Here is a 24497-nt window from a genome sequence, read left to right on the forward strand (position 1 = left end):
GAGCAGCGGTGACGTCAAGGGGCGCGCGGTGGCAGCACCTCCCCGCGCGCTAGTTAAAAAGAAGAAGAAAAGAGGGAACGAAACATGAGAGGCTGCGTGAGAAGCTGCAGCCGCCGGCAGAGGAGACCTCAGCATCATCTAGAGCCCAGCGCCGGCCCTGCCTTCGCCTGCCCCGCCGCCGCCGGTTCTGTCGCTGCTACTGTCTCACCTACACAACTCCCGTTACACGGACAAGCGAAGCTCTGTGGCCGGCTTCTCCTCCTCTTCTTCCAACTCCTTCTCCTCCTCCCACTGCCCCGCCGCGGCAGAGAGCCCCTAACCCCACTGACACTGGCACCGCTGTCCACGGTGTCATCCGCACCACGTCCTCTCGCTCCTCGGGCTCCCCCAAGGCACTGGACCCATCGCCTCGCCTTTCATTTTTTTTGCAAAGTTGCATCGCCCCCGCCACCTCCCTCGGCCTCCAGAGTGTCCCGCCGCCCCGCAGCCTCCTCCCGGAGCTGCGTCCTAGTGCCCCTGCTGGGCGGTGGCGTTCCCCCCGCATTCGCCCGCGCCCAGCCCCGGCCGCTCCGGGCAGACGATGCTGAAGATGCTCTCATTTAAGCTGCTGCTGCTGGCCGTGGCTCTGGGCTTCTTCGAAGGAGATGCTAAGTTTGGGGAAAGAAGCGAAGCGAGCGGAGTGCGGAGGAGAAGGTGCCTGAACGGGAACCCCCCGAAACGCCTGAAAAGGAGAGACAGGCGCATGATGTCCCAGCAGGAGCTGCTGAGCGGGGGAGAGATGCTGTGCGGTGGCTTCTACCCTCGGCTCTCCTGCTGCCTGCGGAGTGACAGCCCGGGGCTGGGGCGCCTGGATCACAAGGTAGGCACGCACCCGCCTCGCCGCTGGGAGGTTGGCATGCTGGCTGGGTGGGCTTCCCCGCGGCTCCGGCAGTGCCGGGGGCCGTAAGGAGGGCGGCGTTCGTCTGGGGAGTTCTTTCTGGTAACTTTTCGAAAGCGCCGGCGAGATCGCGTGGTGTGTGTTCCTCCGGGCAGCGCAGATACCTCGCCCGCCCCCCGGAGTCCGCGGTCAGGATGCTGTGCAAAACCGCCTGTCTCGGAAGAGAGGCGCTTCCGTGGTACCCTCCTTCGGGGGCTGGGTACATATTTTAAAAGAATCGCGATTAACAGTGTGTTTTGGATCGAATAGGCATTGGCTGCGGCGAAACTGTAAATTAAGGTGGCTGTGGTTTCCGGTTTATTTTTCTGGAGTGAAGAGATGTGTGCAGCTCTCTCCACGTGCTCGGGGAGGGAGAGGGCTGCTTCGTCAAGGATGGGGAAGCATGGTTGGTTTATGGTCCCCAGCCCCGTCAGAGGGGTTGTCTAACGTTACAGTCGTTAAATAGCGAAAAGGGAAGTCCTGGTGCTCCCGCGGAGAACCCGAAAAACTGGCGAAAGATTTTTGCTGGGGAGGAGTTGTCACATGAAACGGAGACGACTCCCCATCCCTGGTTGTAATGTTTTGTCATATTATCAGTTCAGGCTTTTCCCTGGTATTTAGTTGCCCAGGACGATCTCCTCCAGAAACTTGTGTCAGGGGTAAGGGCATTTCTCTTTTCCTCGTGTTAATAAGTTTAAAGAAATAGGAAAATAGTGTTGGCTGACTGGAAACGCAGGCTTATGTTTGAGTTTGCAACATCTCTCGTGCCATGGGATGCAGTAATGTGTGCGGTCTACTGTACTCCGGAGAAAGCCTGGGGGACCACGTCATTAACAATCACTGCACGTGAAATAAACAATCAGGTGTCTTTGCTCCCCCTCCCTTTCCCCATTTTAGGTTTAATTAAGAATTCCTCTGTTACAACACTGCAGTTGTCAAGGTCTGAGAGTCTCTTGGAAAACTTCTGCTTCAGTCTTGCTGGCCCAGGCATAATAAAAAAAAAAAATACCCAGGCTGAATCTAATTTTTATGCTCAGTTCACGGTAGATTTCACTCTATTCTCATGTAAACAGCTCCTAGGAATCAACATATGTGTCTGGGTGGTATCTCTCACTTTGTTTTGTAACAAAAAGCCATATTGCATCATTTAATTTGCTCAAGTCATGCAAATAGGAAAAAATCAATAGGACAAAAAGGGGTCGACTTATCCTCCTCCCCACTAAACTGCTGCCCACACACAGAGTCCTGTTGCTTATGGCAAAAGAATAACAACAACACCATTGTGTTTGTTAGTTGGTTCACTAATGGGTGAAACTAGAGAACATCATTCTCTTTCAGTCCCCAGCTCTGTCCAAATGTTCATGCCTTTTGAGGGAGCATTTGTCCAACTCCCTCTATTCCCAGATGAGTGAGAACTGTCTTGCTGCAGGTTTTCAGCTGCATCTCGCTCTTTATTCTTACCATATGCAGCAGTGGTCTGAGATTCAGGGAACAGATATTCCAGCATTTTATTCAAAAACAATGTCCTTAAGCTCCTGTGTTGTAATTGAATTAAATGGCAGAAGAGCTACATTCACATCATCTGCAGGGTTTTACCAGGATCTCAAAAGAAGCAGGAAATTTAAAGGAAGGTTTAGAAATATTTGCCATTAAGTCTCCCTGTGTACAGTGTATACTGTGAGTACACCCATGATCTGCAGACCCCTGCCATATTAAACATGAACATGAGGAATGAAAAGTTTGTTCTTAACTAAATGTAGTGGAGATTGGAGTTGGGGGAGGGGGCGCTGATGGGAATTATAATCCCTAAGAGAAGTTATATAAAGCTTTTTTTTTTTAAGAAATCATTCTTTAGGAAGCAAATCTGCCACGTTAGCTATCCACATTCCTTTCCATTTTACGTGCTCCCAATCTCCAACAAACCCCTACGCGCTTGGGAAATGTGTGTGAATTAAATGTGGTACACTAGACTTTGCTGGTTTCATTACAAATGGTTTATAAACCAACAATACTCAAATTGTGCAACTCAGAGATTTGATATCATTATGCCTATGCACTCTTGACCTATGTTAGCGCTCAAGTTTTAATAATTTTTAAAACATGTTATTTTATAATAAACATCACTGTTTCCCTTCTTTCCCTAACCTTTCCTGGTTTATAATATATGTTAGGGTCTTATTTCATAATATATGGACAGGAGAGATGATGGCTTTTTGAAAGGACCCTTTTTTATTTGTGAAAAAAAAAATGTTTTCCCCAGAAAGATTTCTGCAACGTTTCAAGAAACTATAGGAGTAGCCTTTTCCTATGGGAAGAAACTTCATAGACAGATAGTAGCAAACTATGTAGGAGTATTGAGCATGCTCAGCTGTGCCAGTAAGTCCAGTTTCCAGTCTCACACATATTCTTTCATGTAATGAACTAGCATTAAGTTCAATTCTGTAGCCATGGCATTATGTTTTTTATTTAAATATAGTTTAATGTTTTGTACATTTTAATCATTTTGAGCATTGTAATGAGATGGCTAACTACTGTTATAAATAACTACTGCCCAAATTAAGGAAGTTATATTGTCTTAATATTTTTGCAGCTCTTAAATACAACATGCTAAAAGGATCTAATTCCCATTTGCCAAATTCAAACAGCTACCAACTGAAATACCCCCATTTCTAAAACTTAACTTGTACCCACAGAAGCATAGAAGATCTCTCTACCTTGGGTGGTTTCACAGCCAAAGCTGTCAAGGAATGGGTGAAAAGTAATTGTTTTCAAGTGTGCCCTTTTACAATCATTTGTTTGCTCTGGCTCTTTCAGGGACAAAGCCTATTGTTGAACACATCCAACTAAACAAATAACTCATCCTGGGATCCCTTTAACAGCTGCCTTAGTACAATGATCTATTTACATATTAGCCTAAAATTGAAACTGAACTCTTTAATGACATAATCCAGCACTATAGTCCAGAGACCCATGTGTTCTACCCAACAGCTGAAGAACATTGTAGGCATATGATTTTTAGAAATAACTTTTTATGTACCAAGTGATCTTAAGGTGACATCTTAATATACTGTCATGTATTTTCTCCTTTTGTCCGCTCATCAAACCCATGTGGGGGCCTTTCTATGCTCTTTGTTTAGTTACTTGATAAATAAGGAGAAATACAGAAGGTCTCTGTCACCCATTTTACTACTTGTTGATAAGCTATAGTTGTAGGCCACACTTCACTGTGTATTCCAGGATTTATCTTACCTTTCTTCTATGGGTTTTACTTTCATGTGGCTCAAGATTAAAGGATGACCTGCCAGATGTTATAAATTAGTCAGCAACAGCCACAATCATTACTAGGCATGCTGTAATAATGTTTCCAAGTTTTACATGATTTCCAAAGTATATTTAGTTTAAACCACTATAATTTGATGGTTTCGTATATGGCTTTTAGAAATCGAAACAGGAAATTAGCTTAAATTTCTTCTTAAGATTGATGACATTGTCAGACATAAAGTTAAGGACCTGTATAGACACAGACACATAGCCTGACAAGAAAAAATTCCCTACACACACACACACACACACACACACACACACACACACACAGCAGTACACATCTGTCTAAAACAGTGTTGCAGCTTGGGCTGAGTCAGTTTAATTGACTTCAGTAAGACTATTGGTTCATTGAAACCAAAGCCAGAATGATGGCTCTATCTATCTTCAAATGGGTATTTACACTGCAGACCTCACACAGAGCAAAATGTTACCATCCTGCTGGGCCGGAACAGCATGAAACTTTACAAAGAATAATATTATACTTGATTTCAGATAATTTATTGAATCCTATTTCTGAAACTTTTGATGAGAGATCTTGTGGCCAGGACACATTCCAAAAATTGTAAAAGACAAAATTCTTTAGGCACTAACTTCAAGCTCTTCCTGGACAGCAGCTGGGAGAGTATATGGGGATCATTTTGTTTCAGCTATAAAAAAATGGAAGCGTGCATATTCTCCATAAAACCAAAGGTAATTACATTGCAGTTTTTCCGCCAGCAAAGGAGGTGGTTTCAACATCCTGCAGTTGTTTTGTTCTTAGAGGACTGCTGTATGATAAACAAACAGAACAAAGTTGAACAGTATTAATATTGAATGGATCTGGTGAGGTCTGCCAGAGTATGGACAATAAAAGACATTTAAAACATTCTTGGAATGCAAATTCTAAGTGTCTGGTGTATGTTTCCTTTTAGAAAACTTTAACCATTTAAGCAATTGTCATTTAAATAAGTTGATAAAAATTAAAATGTACATATAATTCTGATTAGAAGTGACTTCTGAATATCGTAGATAGTTACAACATATTGTAAATTTTTTTCTGAAACTGGGTAACTTCTATGGAATTTAAGTTGCTTTGCTCTTGAAGATCCAAATTTTGTGATCATCTAGAATATATTTATCCTAAAAAATTAGAAGCCGTACGATGTACTCAAATTAGAACCTCAGTTTGTGAATGAACTATTTGCTTTAAACAATGATCTATATATTAAAATATTAACTCCAGTTCATAGTTCTAAAGAAGTGATTAGGTACAGATATAGTTACATAAACTGGGAAAATGTTGAAGATTCAATCCCATTAGGTTTTTTTTCAATATGAAAAATCAGTTATTGGTTTAGACAGCACATCTCAAATATTGTGCTGATACTGTTCCTCTATATTAATTAGAGGAACTCCTGAAATCAGTTTTTCAAAGTTAGTACTAAGGCACTGAGACCTAACCTCAGTGAATCAATGACACCCAAATTGATCTTATTGACATAAAAGACATACTACTGTATAAATAAGGATAAAAGCATGCCTTTTCCCATCAAGACTTACTAAATACTATACAAAAGCACTTTTATTAGACTCTTGAGTTTATTCATGCATATAACATACCTGAGGAGCTGGTTAGAAAGTTTTTCCTGGCTAAGATATAATGAATAATAAAAATGGGTCTTAAACCCGTTTGATTCAGCTCCAGATATTATTTTTATAGAACATGAAAGGGAGAAATTTTTCCCCACTTTAGAAAACTTTCCCTATGCAATTTTAGATTGAAAATTAATTAAAATTAGAAAAATGTAATTCAAGTTAACATCTTTGAGAATATCAAATTAGGAATTTCATGAGTGAATTTCAAGACACAAATAAACCATATATATATTTTTTAATTCTGCTTTACATATACAGGGTGTCCCAAAAAATATATACACACTCATTTCTGTAGATTCTCTTAAATTTTGAAAATGAACTGTATGTTAATAAACACTGACTTTATAATCATTCAAGGTGTATACGTTTTTTGGGAGACACCCTGTTAGTGGATAAAGGTATTTGGAATTTTATTTTTTTAATATATATTTTTATTGATTTTTTACAGAGAGGAAGGGAGAGGGATAGAGAGTTAGAAACATCGATGAGAGAGAAACATTGATCAGCTGCCCATTGACCAGCTGCCTCCTGCACACCTCCTACCGGGGATGTGCCCGCAACCAAGGTATATGCCCTTGACCGAAATCGAACCTGGGACCTTTCAGTCCGCAGGCCGATGCTCTATCCACCGAGCCAAACCGGTTTTGGCGGAATTTTAAAGTTAAGTATCAGTCACTATACACTTTGAAGCAGAGTAAAGTGATAAAGAGATAAAGGGTCTCACTATAATTGTCATTTAATTTTTTTACACCTGAAAGGCAGATAAACCACTTTGATTTGCAAGAGTAAGAAGACTTTTGTCCATCCCCTACCCTTGGCTCTCTCATTCCACACAAGAGAGGACCTGTATATCCTTATACAGGCATTCTCTACCGTCCCATGGCAGTTCTTTTCAGACAACTATATTGGCTAAATCATACTTTTCTAGTTACCTGATTACAAAATAAAAAGCAACTAACCCTAACTTCGAACCACTAAAAAGGAGTTTATTTCTGATTTACGGCTTTCAGATATTTTCTGTGAACAACAACACCGAATGTGGGAAGTTACTGGAGGAAATCAAATGTGCGCTTTGCTCTCCATATTCTCAGAACCTGTTCCACTCACCTGAGAGGGAAGCCTTGGACAGAGACCTAGTCCTCCCCCTGCTCTGCAAAGACTATTGCAAAGAATTCTTTTACACTTGCCGAGGCCACATTCCAGGTAAAAACGCATACATTACATCAACTGCAGATGTCCTTCCAAGACACCTGTCCTTCAATGCTTGCATCCAGGCGTGTAAAATGTATCTCATCGTTCAACAAACCTATTCTTTCCTCATAACTAACCTTTTCAAATTTGAAAACTTTTATTGCTGCTAAATGGGATTACTGTCATTTCGGTCCACAAGTAGTATGTTGGTTTTGTTGAAATGTTCTGCTCTTTGTTGTTGTTGTGAAATCGGTAATACAGTCGGTGATCTTTACACGTGTTAGATTATCAGCACAGATTTCTTATTGGTTTCTCCTTTACCCATCTACATCAATATCAAGGCAGCCTCCCCCTCTACACAGTGGACACATAAATGCAGATTGTCCACTGACTTTTAAGGTATTCCCTTAAATAAGATACAATTCAAAATAAAAAAAAAAGTAAAGCCTTACAAAGCACTTTGACATATGATGACTAATTTGCACTTCAAAAACCCTGAGAGATAGGTAGGAATTGTCCACTTGATTGATAGGACACCTGAGGCTCCGGAGGCGTGAAATGCCTCCCCCTAAGTTGTGCAGTGAGAAAGTGAGAGGGTGCACAGAGAAGTTCTCATGCTGACAGCCATCCAAGTCTACCTGGTCACTATCATGTTTTGGACCCTAATAAACATATACATTCTTGGGCATTGATTAATTTTACCATCAAATGTTTGTAAACTTTGGTTGTTGGAAGAATCAACATAGAGGTAGAAAAGAATTTAAGGAGGCAGCTTTAGTTTAGTTAGGCAAAGTCACACACAAACAACTCTGGAGCTAACAGTGTAGAAAACCCCATGGCACTGGAGGAAAAGGCAAGCTTTAAGAACTCTGGGATGCACTTAGATAACTTTTTTTTTCATTGCTATGCACATTTCACTTTTTTCTCTGACCCAAAAGTGTAGATTTCCCTTTTTTTGGCATTTTTTTATAGAGCCCTCTTAATAACCTAAGAAAACATTTTGACTAGGGTTGCTTGCTTTCTTTGGTGTAGCATAACATGGATCTAAACCCATTCAATGTGAAAATATTATTATTGTCTTTATAAACTACAGTCATGTTTCGAAGGCTTTTTTTAAGCCAGCTGTTTCTCCCTCTTTATCACATTCCCCAAAGCAAAGTAGAATGGGTCACGGTTGCCTCGATGGCCTGTCGAGAAGCGATAACAGATTAGGTCCCATGAAGGCCTGCTGCAAATTTCAAGTCTTGAAGGTTCGCCTTGACCACCGTAAGCTGAGCGTGATATGAACACTTAGCATTTTCATCTACCTCCATCTACTTGAGTTCAAGACAACCAGGCTGTATTTGGGAACTCATCTATGGGGGTCTTCCTGCATCTGAAGTTATTGTAGCTTCCAAAACAAACAACAGAAAGCGATACCCACTGTCAGAGGGAGCACAGCAAACAGCTCAGGAGCCAGAGCGGCAAGCACCTCACTCCCCAGATCAACATATGTGGTGACGAATGACAAATTTATTTTTCTACCGAGTTTGTATATATGTAAAACTGCTGAAGTGCATCAAGATGTCAAGTGCTTTTGGTGGCCACCCAGGCTGCCTTGAAAGATAACCAGATGAAAGCTCCACTCCAGTGGTGGACGGAGCAGCCAGGGCGCTTCCCAGGGACAGGCTAGCAGGCTGCAGCCACTCGCAGAGGGGGCCTTCCTCCGGACCCATCAAATGCAAATAATCGCTCTAAATACGGGTCCCAAAGTAAGCTGTAATCACACTATTTGTGTTCCTTCTGTTGACCAGTTTGTTAGCCAGACTGATCCTTGGCACACAGGTTACCATTTCCTGAAGTATGATGAATAGGATGGTGATCCTGCCTTCCGCCCTTCCCCCAAACCCGGAAGACTCTAGAATTCTAGAACCCTGATTTTTCAGAAGTTGCTCAAAAAGCAAGTTTGTAATATTTTCACCTTAAGTCTATTTAGTGACATGGTTTACTTTTCTCTGAAGTTCAAAATGGTAAAAACAAAACAACAAACAAACAAACAAAAAAAAACAGCTACTTTGTGATTTTTTAATAAGAAATTAGTTAACATATTTGGACTATGCTTATTAATACCTCATCTTTCTGCAAATCAAAAACATGAAGAGGAAGGTACCCTAAGGTATGTATTTTGCTAAAACAAATGCTGAAAGGGGGTGAAAATAATTCCAGAGACATCTTCATTTCTTCCTCCCTTGCCCAATATATAAAATAATAAATATGTAAATGACCTGTCTCTTTGCTTCACCTTCATGGTTTTAAGAACACACCGGTCACTTTGCAATACACTGACACCCGAAAGATAGCTACTTTCTAGAAACTGTAATGCAGAAATAGTCATGACCTGCTTATTCCCCGCCCTCCCCATCCCATGAGAAAAGAATTTAAGTTAAAAGTCACAAAAGTGAGGATACACTAGAGTTTTCTTAATCATAATATTAGCTAGTTGTGAATTTACTTTGGGGGGTAATTTCTTAAAACTTCTAAAAAGTACCAAAATTGCAAAGAACAAAACAAAACAAAAACCCATCACACGAGCTCCTTTCTGAACACCACAGGTCTTCTCTTCTGCCTGAATTATGACGAACAGAGTGGGAGTGGGTGCTTTGCTGTTCACTCAGTGATAGCACCCCACACTCGACAGCCTTGTTTCTTCCATTCATCGCTATCAAAATGATGTTTATCACTCTAAGACGTCATCTGTAGGTTACTGCAGTGTGAAATGTCTGTACACAATTAGTTCAATTGGTTTAATCCTGTTGCTAATGAGGCCAAGGTCAAGGATTTGATTCCACTGAGCTGCTTTAGTCCACAGCCACTCCTGACCACCCAGTCAGATACCTCACCCATGTGTCTTCTTAGTCCCCAAGACACAAACCAGAGCGAACAGATGGACACATCAAATCTACTACCTCTACTAGAAAAATGCTCTGGAGTGCAAGCCTTATTGACAGTTGGGCATTTTTTCTTTTTTCCATTTTTTCCTTATCATGATGAACACCACATGTAATGGGGAGAAATAACTTTTCTCCAGCATACATGCTGAGTGAGAGAAAAGCTAGAGCTGAGACTCCTCTACTGAGAATATTTGTTCACGTGTCAATGTTTTATAGGGAGCTTCATGGTGTAGTAGGACTGGGTTCATGATCCAGGAGAGAATAGTGCCAGGTCCAAGATAGTTGATAAGTTATCAGGGGTTTAAACAAAAAATATGGCTCCTGGAATAATCAGTGAACGTCCATTATTAGTGGACTTGATCATATTATGATGATCCAAGGTGAGCTAAACACTCACTTTGAGTAAGATGTGCTTCCGTTTTCCAAAGAAGGGTACCATTTGGTGAATTACATCTTCCCTGGCAATAAATGTTAGCTCAATGTCCTGAACGAGATCCCTTTCAGCTCCTCCCAGAAAAAGATATTATTCATCACTTTCCAGTTACCTTAAATAATCCAAAGCAGATCATTTAAGGTAAAGTATTACAAAGAGTATTAGATATTTCAATTAAACTATCATAACTGTAAGAAACATGTCAATTTTTTTATGTGAAAGTCTTCTGAGTAGGCTTCCTCCTTCACACTTAGATGACTCAGTGAGTCTAGAATTTGTAAAAAAAAAAAAAAACTCAGAGTAATTCATTGTGAACCTTCTGTTTTAGTTTTGTCTTTAATTTGCTAAAAGAGTGTGGTACCCCCAGGAACCATGGAGTTTATGAATCGGCACCATTAATCTTCTGATGTCGCATTTGAAAATGATTTTTCATTTCCTCATTTGTCCCCAGCTAATAATTCCTTATAAAATGGAATCAGCCACCAGCATTGTTCCTTCATTTCCCCTTAAGATGTTATTGGTTTGCAGACTGTAAGGCTGGAATGCAGACTTAAAAAAACAACAACAGCAAACAACCAAAATCAAAATTTCTTCTGAATTGTGCTTTGAAGTTTTTCTATGACCCCGGAGGCAAACATCACATTAACACAAAATTTCTCCTTCATACATTCAGTTATAAATATATCCATGGTCTGACAGTGTTCCTAAATGCATGGAGTTCTTCCTGCTTGATGGTCAATTTAAATATAATAAACATATATTTTATATGTAATGTAAATATATAGATATATTACATATAATATATATACATATATATATTTTTGGATATATATATATATATATATATATATATATATATATATGAAAAAAAAAAGATCTAGCCCAAAACTGTTCAAAAAGTTTGATTTAGCAGCTCAGTGTTCCTTCTTTTTCCTCAGGCAGACTTGTTGAACAACCCTAGGCAGCTTTCCTCTGTCTGCTTAGCCATTAAAGACTGGAGGAGAAAAGTGACCTTTTGCAAACAGTGAATTGCTGCAGATGAATAAATGTTGCAGCGGTCATCCCTCTCTTCAATTTCTAATTCCTGATTTTTTATTAAACAAAGATAACTTCTTCCAGCTGCCTTGCCCTCCCCCGCAAGGAGCACCCTTCCCAACTGCCCTGCCTCCTTTTCTGTCCACACCTCCCACCCAACCCCCACCCCCACACACATACATACACACATACATTCTCAAGGACATCTGCTCTTTCTTGCCTGGTTCCCAAAGATAAGATGTTTCTCAGTAACCTAATCAGATACTGGCCTTGAAGAATCTGCCTCAGAAGTTTAGGGGTGGATACATTTTACCCAAAAGTTAGGTCAAAAATCTATATCAAGTTTTAACCATTTGGGACCCTCAGTTCCCAAGAATAGTTTTAGGTTTGAAGGGACTTTGGTCAAGCTCACAGAAAAGAAATACATCTTACATAATCCATTGATAAGCCTCACTTGGTTGTCCCCAAATTCTTGTTCTTAGAAATCCATGCAAACTAGAATGTATTATACAACTTCTGAATGTCAACTAAGTTACCACATGCCTTTATCACAGTATTGATGAGGCATGATAATCTGATTTGTTAGGTAAAAATCAAAACATTAAACATAATAAAGGTATGAGACCAAAAGCAGGAATTTAGAACTTCATATATTTCATATAAAAAGTCAACTCTAGTAGCAACAAATTATTTTGATAGCAGAATCATCAGAATATGGAACTGAATCATTAATTAATATGCCCTCCTCCCAAAAACCCAACACCTTATTAACTCAAATGTTAAAAGTAATGTAAAAATTATATTTGATCATAAAGTCCTCATCTTATTCAAATACTAGAGGCCCAGTGCACGATATTCGTGCATGGGGGAGGTTCCTCAGCCGGCCTGCACCCCCTCGCAATCCGGGACCCCTCGGGGGATGTCTGACTGCCGGTGTAGGCCCTATCCCACCTAAACCGGCAATTGGACATCCCTTTTGTAATCCAGGACCACTGGCTCCTAACCACTCGCCGGCCTGCCTGCCTGATCGCCCCTAACCCCTCGCCTGCCTGCCTGCCTCATCGCCCCTAACCACTCACCTGCCTGCCTGATTGCCCCTAATCACTCTGCCTGCCTGCCTTATCATCCCTAACCACTCACCTGCCTGATCACCCCTAACCACTCTCCCTGCCTGCCTGATAGCCCCTAACCACTCACCTGCCTGCCTGATCACCCCTAACCACTCTGCCTGACTGCCTGATGCCCCTAACTGCTCACCTGCCTGCCTGATTGCCCCTAACCACCTCTGTCTCAGTCCCCCACCACCATGGCTTCGTCCAGAAGGACGTCTGGAATGACGTCTGGAAGGTCGTTCGGCTGTCCGGTCTAATTAGCATATTATGCTTTTATTATTATAGATAGTTGTTTTATTTCATAAAAATTGTTACTATGTAAGCAAAATTATTTGTCTTTCAGATGCCTATATTGCATTTTTTGTTTTGGCTTGTTATAATTATTTTTCAGCGAAGGGTGGTATGTCAGCTATTGTGCCTGAGAAAATTGAAAGGATATTTTAAATATAATTTTTGTTTTGCAAAATAATCATTTTCTCCTGTGAGTGAAGTGTAGGAAACGGCACCTACATATTTGAAAATGGTGGCTCTGTTACAACATCAATTCGTTGCTCAATCATTGCACAATGAGTCAGTCATTCATTATAGTGTATAATGACCTTGTGATAGCGACTAGATTTATTTTTTAATCATATGTGAGTGACAATATAGTAAGAATTGTAAAATGGCCAAACTGGCATCTGATAGTCTTTCTCTTTCTTGATTCTAATTTACTCTTCTTAGGAATTACTCTAGGGCAAAAAATGCTGAACAGTGATTGGATAAGTTCACCAGTGCAACATGTGGTCACTGGGGAAGCTTGAAAATAAATCAATGCAATAACAAGAAATGTATAATGTGTATTTCATATGAGCCTTTTAAACTATCCAATATGACATAATTTCACTTTTACTGAATGTCTCAAGTTTTGGTTAAAAAATGAAAATCCCAAGCAAAAAAAGTTTTTCTTTCTTTTTTGTCTATATACTTTCCTAGACTATTCATATGGTTCCTAAAAAATTCTTTCCTTGTGTTTTTATCTTTCCAATAGGATGTTTTTACATGGTACTATTTCTGATGAGCCTTTTTACATTTTTTAAAGGTTTCCTTCAAACTACTGCTGAGGAGTTTTGCTTTTACTATGCAAAAAAAGATGGTGGGTTGTGCTTTCCAGATTTTCCAAGAAAACAAATCAGAGGACCAGCGTCTAACTACTTGGACCAGATGGAAGAATATGACAAAGTGGAGGAGATCAGCAGGTTCATAAAGATAATGCTCTTTAACCTTTTTTTAAAAAAAAAAACTAACAAATCTTGTGGCTTTGAAAGTGACTCATCTTTCTTTGCTTATGTCTAGCAGCTATACCCTCCACATGCTTTTTTTTTCTTTTTAGTAGTTTGCTTCTCTAACGTCATATTAGTATAAATGCTTTTAATACTTAGATTACTAATCTTGTTATGAGCTTGGCTTCTCTATGATTCATGTGAATTTTATGAGTATAGTTTTAACTTGAAATGTATGCTTGCTGTTAGGTTATGATGCACATTATTATTAGCCAATCAGAGTTTTATAAATAGATCTTAGAACTTTCTCTCGAGCACCCTTCTATAATGTTTAATTATTGTGAGTAAAGCTCATTTTAATTATAGTCACTGAAAGATGAGATAATGAGCTTATGAAGTTTTAAAATATATGTAGTTTTTGAAGCTAGGTGGTGTGTAAATGGTAGTTCTTTAAAAAAAATTTTAAATTTGTTCAATGAACAGTTTACACTCAATATTATTTTGTATTAGTTTCAGGTATACAGCATAGTGGTTAGACAATCACATACTTGACAAAGCGTTACCCTCAATATTTCCAATACACGTTTTGAAATTCTCTTTTACTTTCTGATAGGGGGCTGTTCGGTTTTATTTCTCCCCAATTGAAAAGAATTTCAAAGAATCCGATTGTGCCCTTGGGTGAGCAGCCCTTCAGGATCATCCAAACCATTGCTTCCTAGAGGAAATGTATTTTGAAAGGATGCTAAGTGCATCCCTTCCACCCTTCACCTTAAGCACTGCTTACCGGTTTCTTTCATTTGTCTAGAAAGCACAAGCACAACTGCTTCTGCATTCAGGAGGTTGTGAGTGGGCTGCGTCAGCCGGTCAGCGCCCTCCACAGTGGGGACGGCTCCCACCGGCTCTTCATCCTGGAAAAGGAAGGTTACGTGAAGATACTCACCCCCGAAGGAGACATTTTCAAGGAGCCTTATTTGGACATTCACAAACTTGTTCAAAGTGGAATAAAGGTTGGCTTTTTAACTTTTATTTATCTTTGCTCTGGCTATGTTAATTCTATTTTAGTGTTATCCTTGCTACAGGTATTTCTTTATAATAAAAGAATGTTTAAGGAGAAAATAAGGAAACACCATAAAGGAACAATAACTATGACAACTGAACCGGCACAATGACAGTTTTCCTAACTTTATTTTTATTGTTGACACTATTACAGTTGTCCCCACCTGCCTGCCCCTCCTCCCCTTTTAATGATGTTTGGTGACTATTAAGCAGTGCAAACAGATTGGTACTTGGACATGCTTTCCCTGTGTAATTTACACATTTAAAAATCATTCTTGGTTTTATAAAGTATTTGTTGAAATGTTACTTAATAGGCATAATACTTGCAATTGTAGATTTGTATATCAGCATTTGCTAATACAAACAAAGAGGTCTTTCGGTTATTTTGGCAACTGCAAGTCATTCTTTACCACATCTGTGTTTGAGCCTGTGTCATAAAAGATGCTACTTATACTGTGACTTCCTTGTATAATGTTTTTACAGGTAAGTCAAATATTTTTATCTATAACAAGCCATCTTTGTAATATATTAGCACAGCTCTTGACTTCTTTCCCACTTCTCCAATTTGAGTTAAGTAATCTAATAGGTATGTAAATAAAATTACCAAATTTGTTTCAGAAGAGAGTAATGCAGTATAGTATTTGCAGTATTAAGCGATAACGCAAATTGTGGCATTCTAAAATTGAGACAATAGAACAACTCATGACTATTTTAGAATGAAACAATTAACTGTATGTGATTGGGGAAGAGCTGTATATGATTTGAGAAGAACTAGTTATCTTTTTCAATTCTTAACTGGCAAAAACATTAAAGGAGGATTTATACTCTTCTCATACAGAAATAAACTCCTCCTTGCTCTAGTCATAGGTAAGAACATCAAAACAAGAGCAAACAAGTTGGAAAAAATATATTCCTCAGATCTATATATTTGGTACCTACCATGTGAAACAATTAGAATGACTTAATTAGAATATAGGAAATGCCACATTATTGGGACCACCCACCTCAACTTCATGTGTGACAACGTCACCAAGACATACTGCCCAAGAGAGGTGCCTTATGGTACTTCCAGTCCAGGGGTCCTCAAACTTTTTAAACAGGGGGCCAGTTCACTGTCCCTCAGACAGTTGGAGGGCCGGACTATAGTTTAAAAAAACAACTATGAACAAATTCCTATGCACACTGCACATATCTTATTTTGAAGTAAAAAAACAAAACGGGAACAAATACAATATTTGTATTTGCATGTGGCCTGCGGGCCGTAGTTTGAGGACCCCTGTTCCAGTCCCTTAAGGAAAAGGACTTTGGCACCAAGACACAGATCATTTGGAAAATCTGTTTAGCCGAGTAGGTTCAATTGTTTCCCAATAATTTTTTTCTTTAAAATTCACTGCAAATAATCAAAAGTCTCTTTAAATTATGCATTAGCATTTTGCACATCAGAGTTCAATCAATACATTCTGAAATGTGTTCTGATCAGTCACTGCCAGTGTCCCTAATGAGGAAAGAATGAAGATGCAGCCTCAAGTGCATCACTCAACAGCAGTGTATTTTTCCAACTGTGCAAGTTGAGCAGGCTCTCCAGAAAAGAGAAAATTGGGGAAAGCATGAAAAAAACATTGCCTATCATCCCATTAATTAAAGAATACCACTAGTAACATCTTGATATACTTCCTTCCAGTTTTTTATATTAACATTGAATGAATTTTTCCTGAGTACAAAGCTAATACAGGTCCATATTAATAAATGCAGAAATTCATAAAAGAAGATGCTTTCTGATAGTTTTTATACTAAAAAGCTTTAAAATAAAATTTAAATCAAACCATATAAACAAACATCTTTTTAGCCTTCTTTCTTCACCTAACAATATATCATGAATATGTTACCAGATTTGAAAATTTTTCTCAATAAGTTCATTTTCTTTTTATGAGACCTTTGGGATGACTCTAGTCTTTTCTTTTTTATCATGGTTACTTGTCATTCTTATGGATGACTTTCTTAGAATTCATAAAAGGAGCATTACTGAGTTGAAGGGCATCCACCATATACATGCACATTGTCAATTTGCTCTAACATATAATGTTTTCAAATATTTGCAAGGTTAATGTATAGTTTTCTAATGTTATTTTAGTAAAAATGTTGGTGTTGAAAGGATACATATGACCCCTAGCTGGTTTGGCTCAGTGGATAGAACGTCAGCCTGTGGACCGAAGGGTCCCAGGTTCGATTCCAGTCAAGGGTATATTCCTGGGTTGCCGGGTCAATCCAGTGGGAGGTGTGCAGGAGACAGCCAGTGATTCTCTCTCATCATTGATGTTTCTATTTCTCTCTCCCTCTCCATTCCTCTCTGAAATCAATAAAAATATTTTAAAAAAAGAAAGAAAAGATACGTATGATAAAGTGTAAATGAAAGAAATGAGCTAAGAATACTTGAAATTTTTGTTGTAAGAAACAACAACAAACTGGTGTTCTTGTTTCTACTTTAACTGTCTTCCTTTTCTAGAGTTTCTTCAGAATCTCTCTTTTTAAATTCATGCCCATTCACTGGGATATCGAATGAAAGTTTATCTTCTCTGCTATTGAGACATGATAGAACTGCACACATCAGGCTGCAGCAGCGCGATGGCTCTGCCCTGTGCTTGACTGGCAGGCCTCAGGGAATTCTTCAGAATGGCCCTCCTCTCCTAGGAGAGCTCCAGGGCTTAAATAAACTTCAAAATCCATTATCCTCTGTAGAATGAGTTCTTACATAATATGCCATGTTTTAAAGGGCAATATTTTAAATTCTGTTCATCTTTGACACTTGTGACATCAATAAGATACCAATCTATCACATGGATATTTGAGTGTATACTGGATAGTGAGTGATGAGATCACATCCTTATCACCTCAAGGAGGTTATACGACCACTGGCCTTTATCTTAGTCTCCTTGAAACTCCTGTCACAAGTCACGGGTTGGAAGCATGAGAAGAGGCAACTACAGCTATGTTGGAGCAGGTGCCAGTGTATTCGTGAGGTGATCCTACCACTGATTTTCGTGGTATGTCCTTCAGAGACTTCTGAAGAGAAGATAGTTTCACAGCTATTTCACAGTAATGCTTCAGGCTTTCTTGATATATGAATAGTTAGTGTGCTCATGGCAATATTCTGTTTGTTAATAATCATTTTGCGTAAGTAATGCAAATAGGAATTTTCATAAATTATTATGCATATCACTTCTTTACTATTCTTTCAATTTTAAAATCCCAAGAGAGAAAATAAAGCTGTTTTAACAGAGCACAGTATTGATGGCAATACTCAGATCACAGAATTAATAATGTATATACTGAGCCTGACCTTCATATGTTTGAAATGAAAACAAGACAAACCACAGTGGGATCCCCCATGATATTAATTAATGACCAGCATGAGTGCATTAAATCAGACTTAAAGCGGAATTCCTGATTATAAGGGTTTCTAAAGCTTTCGCTGGCGGTAAGGAAATCTGGAATTCCTTTTCTGCTAATTGTCCATTAAGAATTGATAGTGATTCCTGGCACATGAAAAAGGACTGATCTTTTTGTGGCAAGGAGCTGGACTTGGTTATCTCCTTATTCTAGCCCTGATTGTAGCCAGCAAAGAGCCAGTCCTTCAGGGAACTCGGGCAGCTCCTCCCTCAGCGGGTCCTGTTTGAGGCGAAAAGTGATTTCTTGTGTTAAACACCAGGCTGTGCTGCCTACATTGTGGGAGATTTCAGTACTTGGAAGTGTAACTGTCTAGTTGCCTGGAGCGAAAGTTCTGTGCAGAAATGCAGAGCACAAGTGAAAGAATTGGCTTCCTTTTGCTCTAGAAAATAAATTGTGGCTTTGGATTAATGGAATAAATTCTATGCCATATGAATTTAAACTGCCATTTCATTTAGGAAGAGATAACTTCATTCACAACAGCTCAACTCCGGGAACACTGCAGTTTGTGACATTGCCAAGTAAAGAGTGGATCAGAAATATGTTTTTTAAATATGCGGTGGTTAGACAGATCTTTGATGATAGTGCGTTGTACAAGCTAACCACCAGCAGGGACACGGTGAAGAATGGCTCAAGTATCCAACTGGTGAGGAAACTTAAAGTTTTCAGTGTGTGTGTGTGTGTGTGTGTGTGTGTGTGTGTGTGGTGTGGAAGGGGAAGGCATATGCATTATTTGTTATTGTGTTATCCACAAAGGGAAAATTCCAAGACATTGGTGATTTGAAATCTTTAAGCTGAGCTTATGTCTGAATCCTGAGTCAGGATGTGGGGCAGGTACCAGAACCAGCTTTATCCCAAGTCCTTGGGAAAGATAGACCAGTGTTTTCTCAAGAATGACCACACAGTTAAATTGCCTGGGAACTTTAAAAAATCCCATTGCCCACTATCTGGGGTTAAACATACTAGGCATCGGTATGTTTTTAAAGATTTTCCAGGTGATTTTGATATGTACCCAATTTGAAAACCCTGGGTCTAAGACTGAGCCAAACCCTGGCTCAGACACACATTGAATGAGAGGCATTTTATCTGCCCAGCCTATGCCCAAACCCTAACACTGAAATGACCACTGGGATCCAGTAGTTGGACACCACTTGTCATTTGTCCTGTACCGTTTGTCATTTACTTGGCCTCCACATACTAATAGTTTACTTTGATTGAAGAGATGAGCTAACTTTGGCAGCATGTAAGATTCTTGATAGAAATTTTTGAAAACTGGTATTTAATTTAAAAATCTCAGCAATTCTAATTGGACGATGATTTTACTCATTAAATTTTTCCTGGTTTTGTTCCTTTTTGGAATCTGGTGTTTATCTAGTTGACAAAACTGTTATCATTCCTTAAATATGTAGCTTGCTAAAAATACCTGAAAACCCCTTGTAAAAAATGACAAGGACACCAGACATTTCTCTCGTGTGATTTCACCAAACTTCTCCTGACCACCAAGGATCTGAAAGTCCCCCTTGGCTTTGTGTGTGCACAGCAGCAAAGACCAGCCATCACCTGTCACCTACAGGTGGCCCTTAGAAACCAGCAGGCCTTCTCTCTGCCCCTGAGCTCTCCTGAGCGGTCAGGGGTTGGTGAGGCTCACAGCCATGCCCTTCGGCTTGCAGCCCGCAGCAGGCAAAGCTGAAAGACTTGTCTGTCACTGGGACAAGTGTGACTGGACTCCTGTCCCTCTCTATCTACTTGGATCCTCATTTCAAAAGAAGCTTTTTTGAAGCGGCCCTTTTACGGGGGGAGGAGAGGACGTGAGGCTGAAAGCTGCTGATTGTCCGGGTGACTGAGCCCATTGAGGTGAGGCTCTTGAGAGACAGCAGCCGAGCCCAGGAGCATGTGGGGAGGACGCAGGGTGCGCCGGGGCAAGCCCGACGGGGCGGCCTCTGATTTCACATGCTTGTAAATCACTCGCTTAATCACGGGCAGCGAAAGTGGGGTTGGTGTCCTGCTTTTCTGAAGTTAGTCAGAGACCTAACCTTTCACATTTCCCTCTGTCTTTAGCTTGCGATCTTATGAGACGTTAGTGTATTTTTGTGAAAGTGAAATGAATCAGAGCCTAAGTTAGAAGCAATTTGCTTTCGTAGCACGCTCACCTGTACCTATGGTGATGACTGGGCCAGGTCTCAAGTGCTTCCTTGGGAAAATTGTTACAGGTCTGGATGTGCTCCGCTAACAGAAAGCAGCAAAGTATATGTGGTAAACGTTACAAGAGAAGAATCACCATTTGGGAATGTGAAAAGTGTTGTTGTTGATGTTGTTTTGTCTCAAATTACTGCATTTGAAGTTGTTAAACCTCATCTAAAAGAGAATTGCTATAGTGCTGGAAATAACCATTAGGTAAATTCATTCCAAAAGTGGTCTATCACTTTTAATTGAATAGTCTTCCCCCAAATAAAAATTTTTCAATGTCTTCTCTCTTTTTTGCAGTTTAAAATTCTGGTTCCAAACCATTAAATTAAAATGTAGATAAAATATAGATCTACAAATAAAAAATTTTAATACACTTATTTTTTATGTCAAGGTAGTAATGATATGGCATTGAACTCAGGTATATTTTATTGAGTATTGCTGACACTTCATGTAAAAATGTCCTGTACTCTGTGAAAAATGTTTTCAATTTTAAATCAGTTTTTATTTTAAATCTACTATGAGTGTCCACAGAGAAAAGCAAAAATTCTCTGTGTGATGTGAAATAATCTCAGTGTAATCTTCTGTTTAGTTACGTCAGTTTTCATTTCTGGTTTTTTTATTTCTTAATTGTGGCATTGGCAATTCTAGTGATAAAACAGTTTTATAACCATGATTGTGCATCTCTGTGGTGTATGCCAGTGTAATAAGCCAGCTGAATCTATAATTTTTTTTCCAACGTGCATCCTCTTTTACTGAAGCGATGTACACAGTGTCCCTCCAGTTGACTAAAGAAAGGCCTGCCTTCTCCCACATCAGCCACCTGAGTCCCAGCCGAGGCGAGGCACGTTTTTACATTCATGTCTTCACATTTATCGAAGACTTGAAGGACAGAGGCAATAGAGTCTATAAATCTGACAAGCCCTGTGGTAATCATTTAAAACAAGTGAAAAACCAAGAAATCTGGACCCTGAGACAGTCTCTGCACCTTAAAAAACAACAACAAACAAACAAACATCTGATTGAACCTGGCAGCCACCATCTCACTGTATGTGACCACAAAGAGAAAGAGACCTGTTGATGATGAGTTGCTTTCCTTTCCAGTAACTATTTTATGTAATGAAGAGGAACTAGCAGGCATCACAAAACTGTCTCTAAACTGTAGAAGGCAGCACAGCCCTCCCTTTTAGAAACATTCAATAGCTTTTCTTTCCCAATGCTACAGTCTCCAAGCAAGACATCTTGTTAGCAAGGACACCCTTGTCTTCCTTCTTACTCATCATAACCACCAATTTTTGAGCATTTACTTGGCTAAGCTGTTACATAGATCATTTCTGTAATCCTTACAGTAAACATGTGAGGCAGGTATGAATAGCCCATTTCACAGATGAAGAGACTGAGGCTCAGAAGATAAGTCAACTCCCCAAGATAACACAGCTAGTAAGTTACCAAGGCTGATTTCCAAGGCAGTTGTCTGAGGCCATGCTCACCCCACAGGCCCTGCTGCTACCAGCCTTCCATCACCAGCACTGCATAGGGCAGATTCAGGAGCACTTTTCAGAAGCAGAGATTGGACAGTTGGTGTTAGCACGCTCAGGACAATGAGGAGGCTGAGGGCATGGGTTCCAGACTGGGTTCCAGGCACTGCATCAACACCAGGGGCTGTGTTTTTGTTGTTGTTGTTGTTGTTGTTGTTGTTGTTGTTGTTTTGGCTCTAGGCAAGCTATTTAACCTCTCTAGGCTTAGTTTCTTCATGTGTAGAATGGAGATAATAAAAGGTTTCACCTAACACTTTACATGCAAGACCTCACACGAGTCTATAAACATTAGCTGTTATCATCCATCTTACTAACATGAAAAGGAGGGGACGGAAAGGAGAATGAGTCAGCTCCGTGAATGACCCACTCACAAGCTCCAGTGGCCACTGTGAACGACACCCTCCCGGCAGCAACAGTGCCCTTTAAAATGGGATTGAATAATAACATATGGAAAGTCTGTGATGATGTTAGCATTTGCACCAAAACTATATGGCAATCCCATGGAAACAAAGTTAAATTGATGGATGTGTGTGGCTTTTCTTTAAATCAAACAGATAAATCTAGAATAGACTTTTATTTGAATGCATCACTAGAGAAAGGCAACACCTTTGTTTTCCCAGCATCACCTTTCCACATTAAGTGTAGGGCATTGCTACCTACCTTCTTCAGCCAAAGCCCCCGGTCCTGGAGTTTGTCAGAGCGCATGCCTAACGATGATGAAGCACACACCAGCTGACCCGGGAGTCTGGCAGCAACCTTTCATCAGAACTTCCTTGCTTTCAGAGTAGTTTTTCTAAACCTGGATATTATAATAATGTATGTCTTTCTGTGTGTTTATTTTGGAACACGATTTGTGTTGATCTGCCCTAGAGTTAATAAATTGTGGGATTTGCAAAGGAAATATACTGGGACTGAAAACTAAGAAGGCACGTATTTTTGCCCGCTAGCAATGACTGCTCAAAGCCCAGATTTAGAACCTCGGGGTCTGGGGAAGGGGCAATTGGGCAAGCTGCTGTAAAATTAACATGTAATGTCATGATATGGAGAGTGTACCACTCAGACAACAAACAATTTTTTTTAAAAAGCAGATCAGTAAAATGTTCCAGGAAGTCAGGGAAGGGAGAACTTTAAAGGAAGATATCTAAATTAAACAACAGTGACAACAAACATCACTTAATGTGTCCGTGGAATGTGCTGAAGATCAGGTATAAGGATATATACATGGAATGACCTCAGCTACCTCCTTCCCAGAGCCCAGCCTATAACAGACACTTTTCCTGTCACATTAGCTCAGTATTTTAGAGAAAATTTCCTAAATCTGCAAGCACGTCTGCTCTTCGGTTTGTCTCTACCTGTCTATGACCAGTTTTGGGAGCTTACATAGCATTTTGCTCTTACCGGGCTTCTTTCATTTTTATGTTTATATAATAAATATATAGATTTATTTATACAATATATATTTATCTATTACAAATATGTCAATTACTACAATGTATTTTAATCTATGTATTGGTAGTATTCATCCATTGACATTTCGTTAATGTCTATAACGTCTATGATTATGTTGAACTATCCTAATGGCAAGGGGGCCAGAACTAGGGACCTATCTAGAGTGTTTTTTAAAACTGGATCACTGCCTAGAAATTAAAATCAACTTCAGACTCTTCAGTCAAACTGTGCTTTGGAAAATAAGGTGCCATTTATCGAGACCATTCTGTAATATGTTATAATGAGAAAAGCTTTTTCTTAATCACCTAATTTTCTATCCTAGCGTGACTTTGTCATACCAGGTGACAATGCATATGGTCACAGTGACTCTCAGGAATTATCACCAAAAGGGAGATAAAATTTGAATCGTTTAGAGCAGGGGTGGGGAACATCTGGCCTGTGGGCCATATAAGGTCTGCAAAACGATTTGGTCTGGCCCTGCCAAGGCATTAGGGGTGAGTTAATGAAATGTTTGACCAGATCTAGCAGGCTAAATTTTAAGCTGATAATTTTGTATGGCCTGCAAATGATGTTATAAATATCCAAATGGCCCTGGGCAGAAAAAAGGTTCCCACCCCTGTGAATAAATATCCTTTTTATTCTATCCAGGCATGGCATATACAATTTAAATTTACATTTTAAAATATTGTGTAATTCCACAAGCCTGAACTCCAAATCACGGAAAATCTCTAAAAAGATATCATTATGTGTTTAAGATAAAATATATACTCATTATTCTACCATACATATATGGGGTAGGACAAGAACAGAAAAGGAAAACATTAATGAATTTGGTCTAAATTAACTCCATCATCACTAGCAGTTGAAATTATTTAATCCGATCATAGAATTGAACCCAATAAACGGAAGCTAATATAGAAATAAAACATTATGACAAAGGATCTTAAAGGTTTGTATACTGCCACAAAATTTTTGAGAAAGGAACATT

At 39.5% G+C, this 24497-nt stretch overlaps 1 protein-coding gene across 3 annotated transcripts in view; it reads left to right on the forward strand.

The window, feature by feature from the left end:
• The window catches only part of HHIP (hedgehog interacting protein), an 82783-nt gene continuing 58286 nt past the window's right edge, over positions 1 to 24497 (forward strand). For 2 of the 3 annotated variants that reach the window (XM_006081733.3, XM_006081734.3), the window contains exons 1-4: positions 46 to 859; positions 6886 to 7078; positions 13658 to 13814; positions 14644 to 14845. In XM_006081733.3, coding sequence (XP_006081795.1) covers positions 581 to 859; positions 6886 to 7078; positions 13658 to 13814; positions 14644 to 14845 — 831 coding nt within the window. In that variant the 5' untranslated portion in view covers positions 46 to 580. Of the gene's footprint in view, positions 860 to 6885; positions 7079 to 13657; positions 13815 to 14643; positions 14846 to 24497 lie in introns of all 3 variants that reach the window. The other variant, XM_006081732.2, reaches the window with a different exon arrangement.

This window comes from Myotis lucifugus, unplaced genomic scaffold, assembly GCF_000147115.1.
Source record: "Myotis lucifugus unplaced genomic scaffold, Myoluc2.0 scaffold_1, whole genome shotgun sequence".
Classification (NCBI taxonomy): domain Eukaryota; kingdom Metazoa; phylum Chordata; class Mammalia; order Chiroptera; family Vespertilionidae; genus Myotis; species Myotis lucifugus.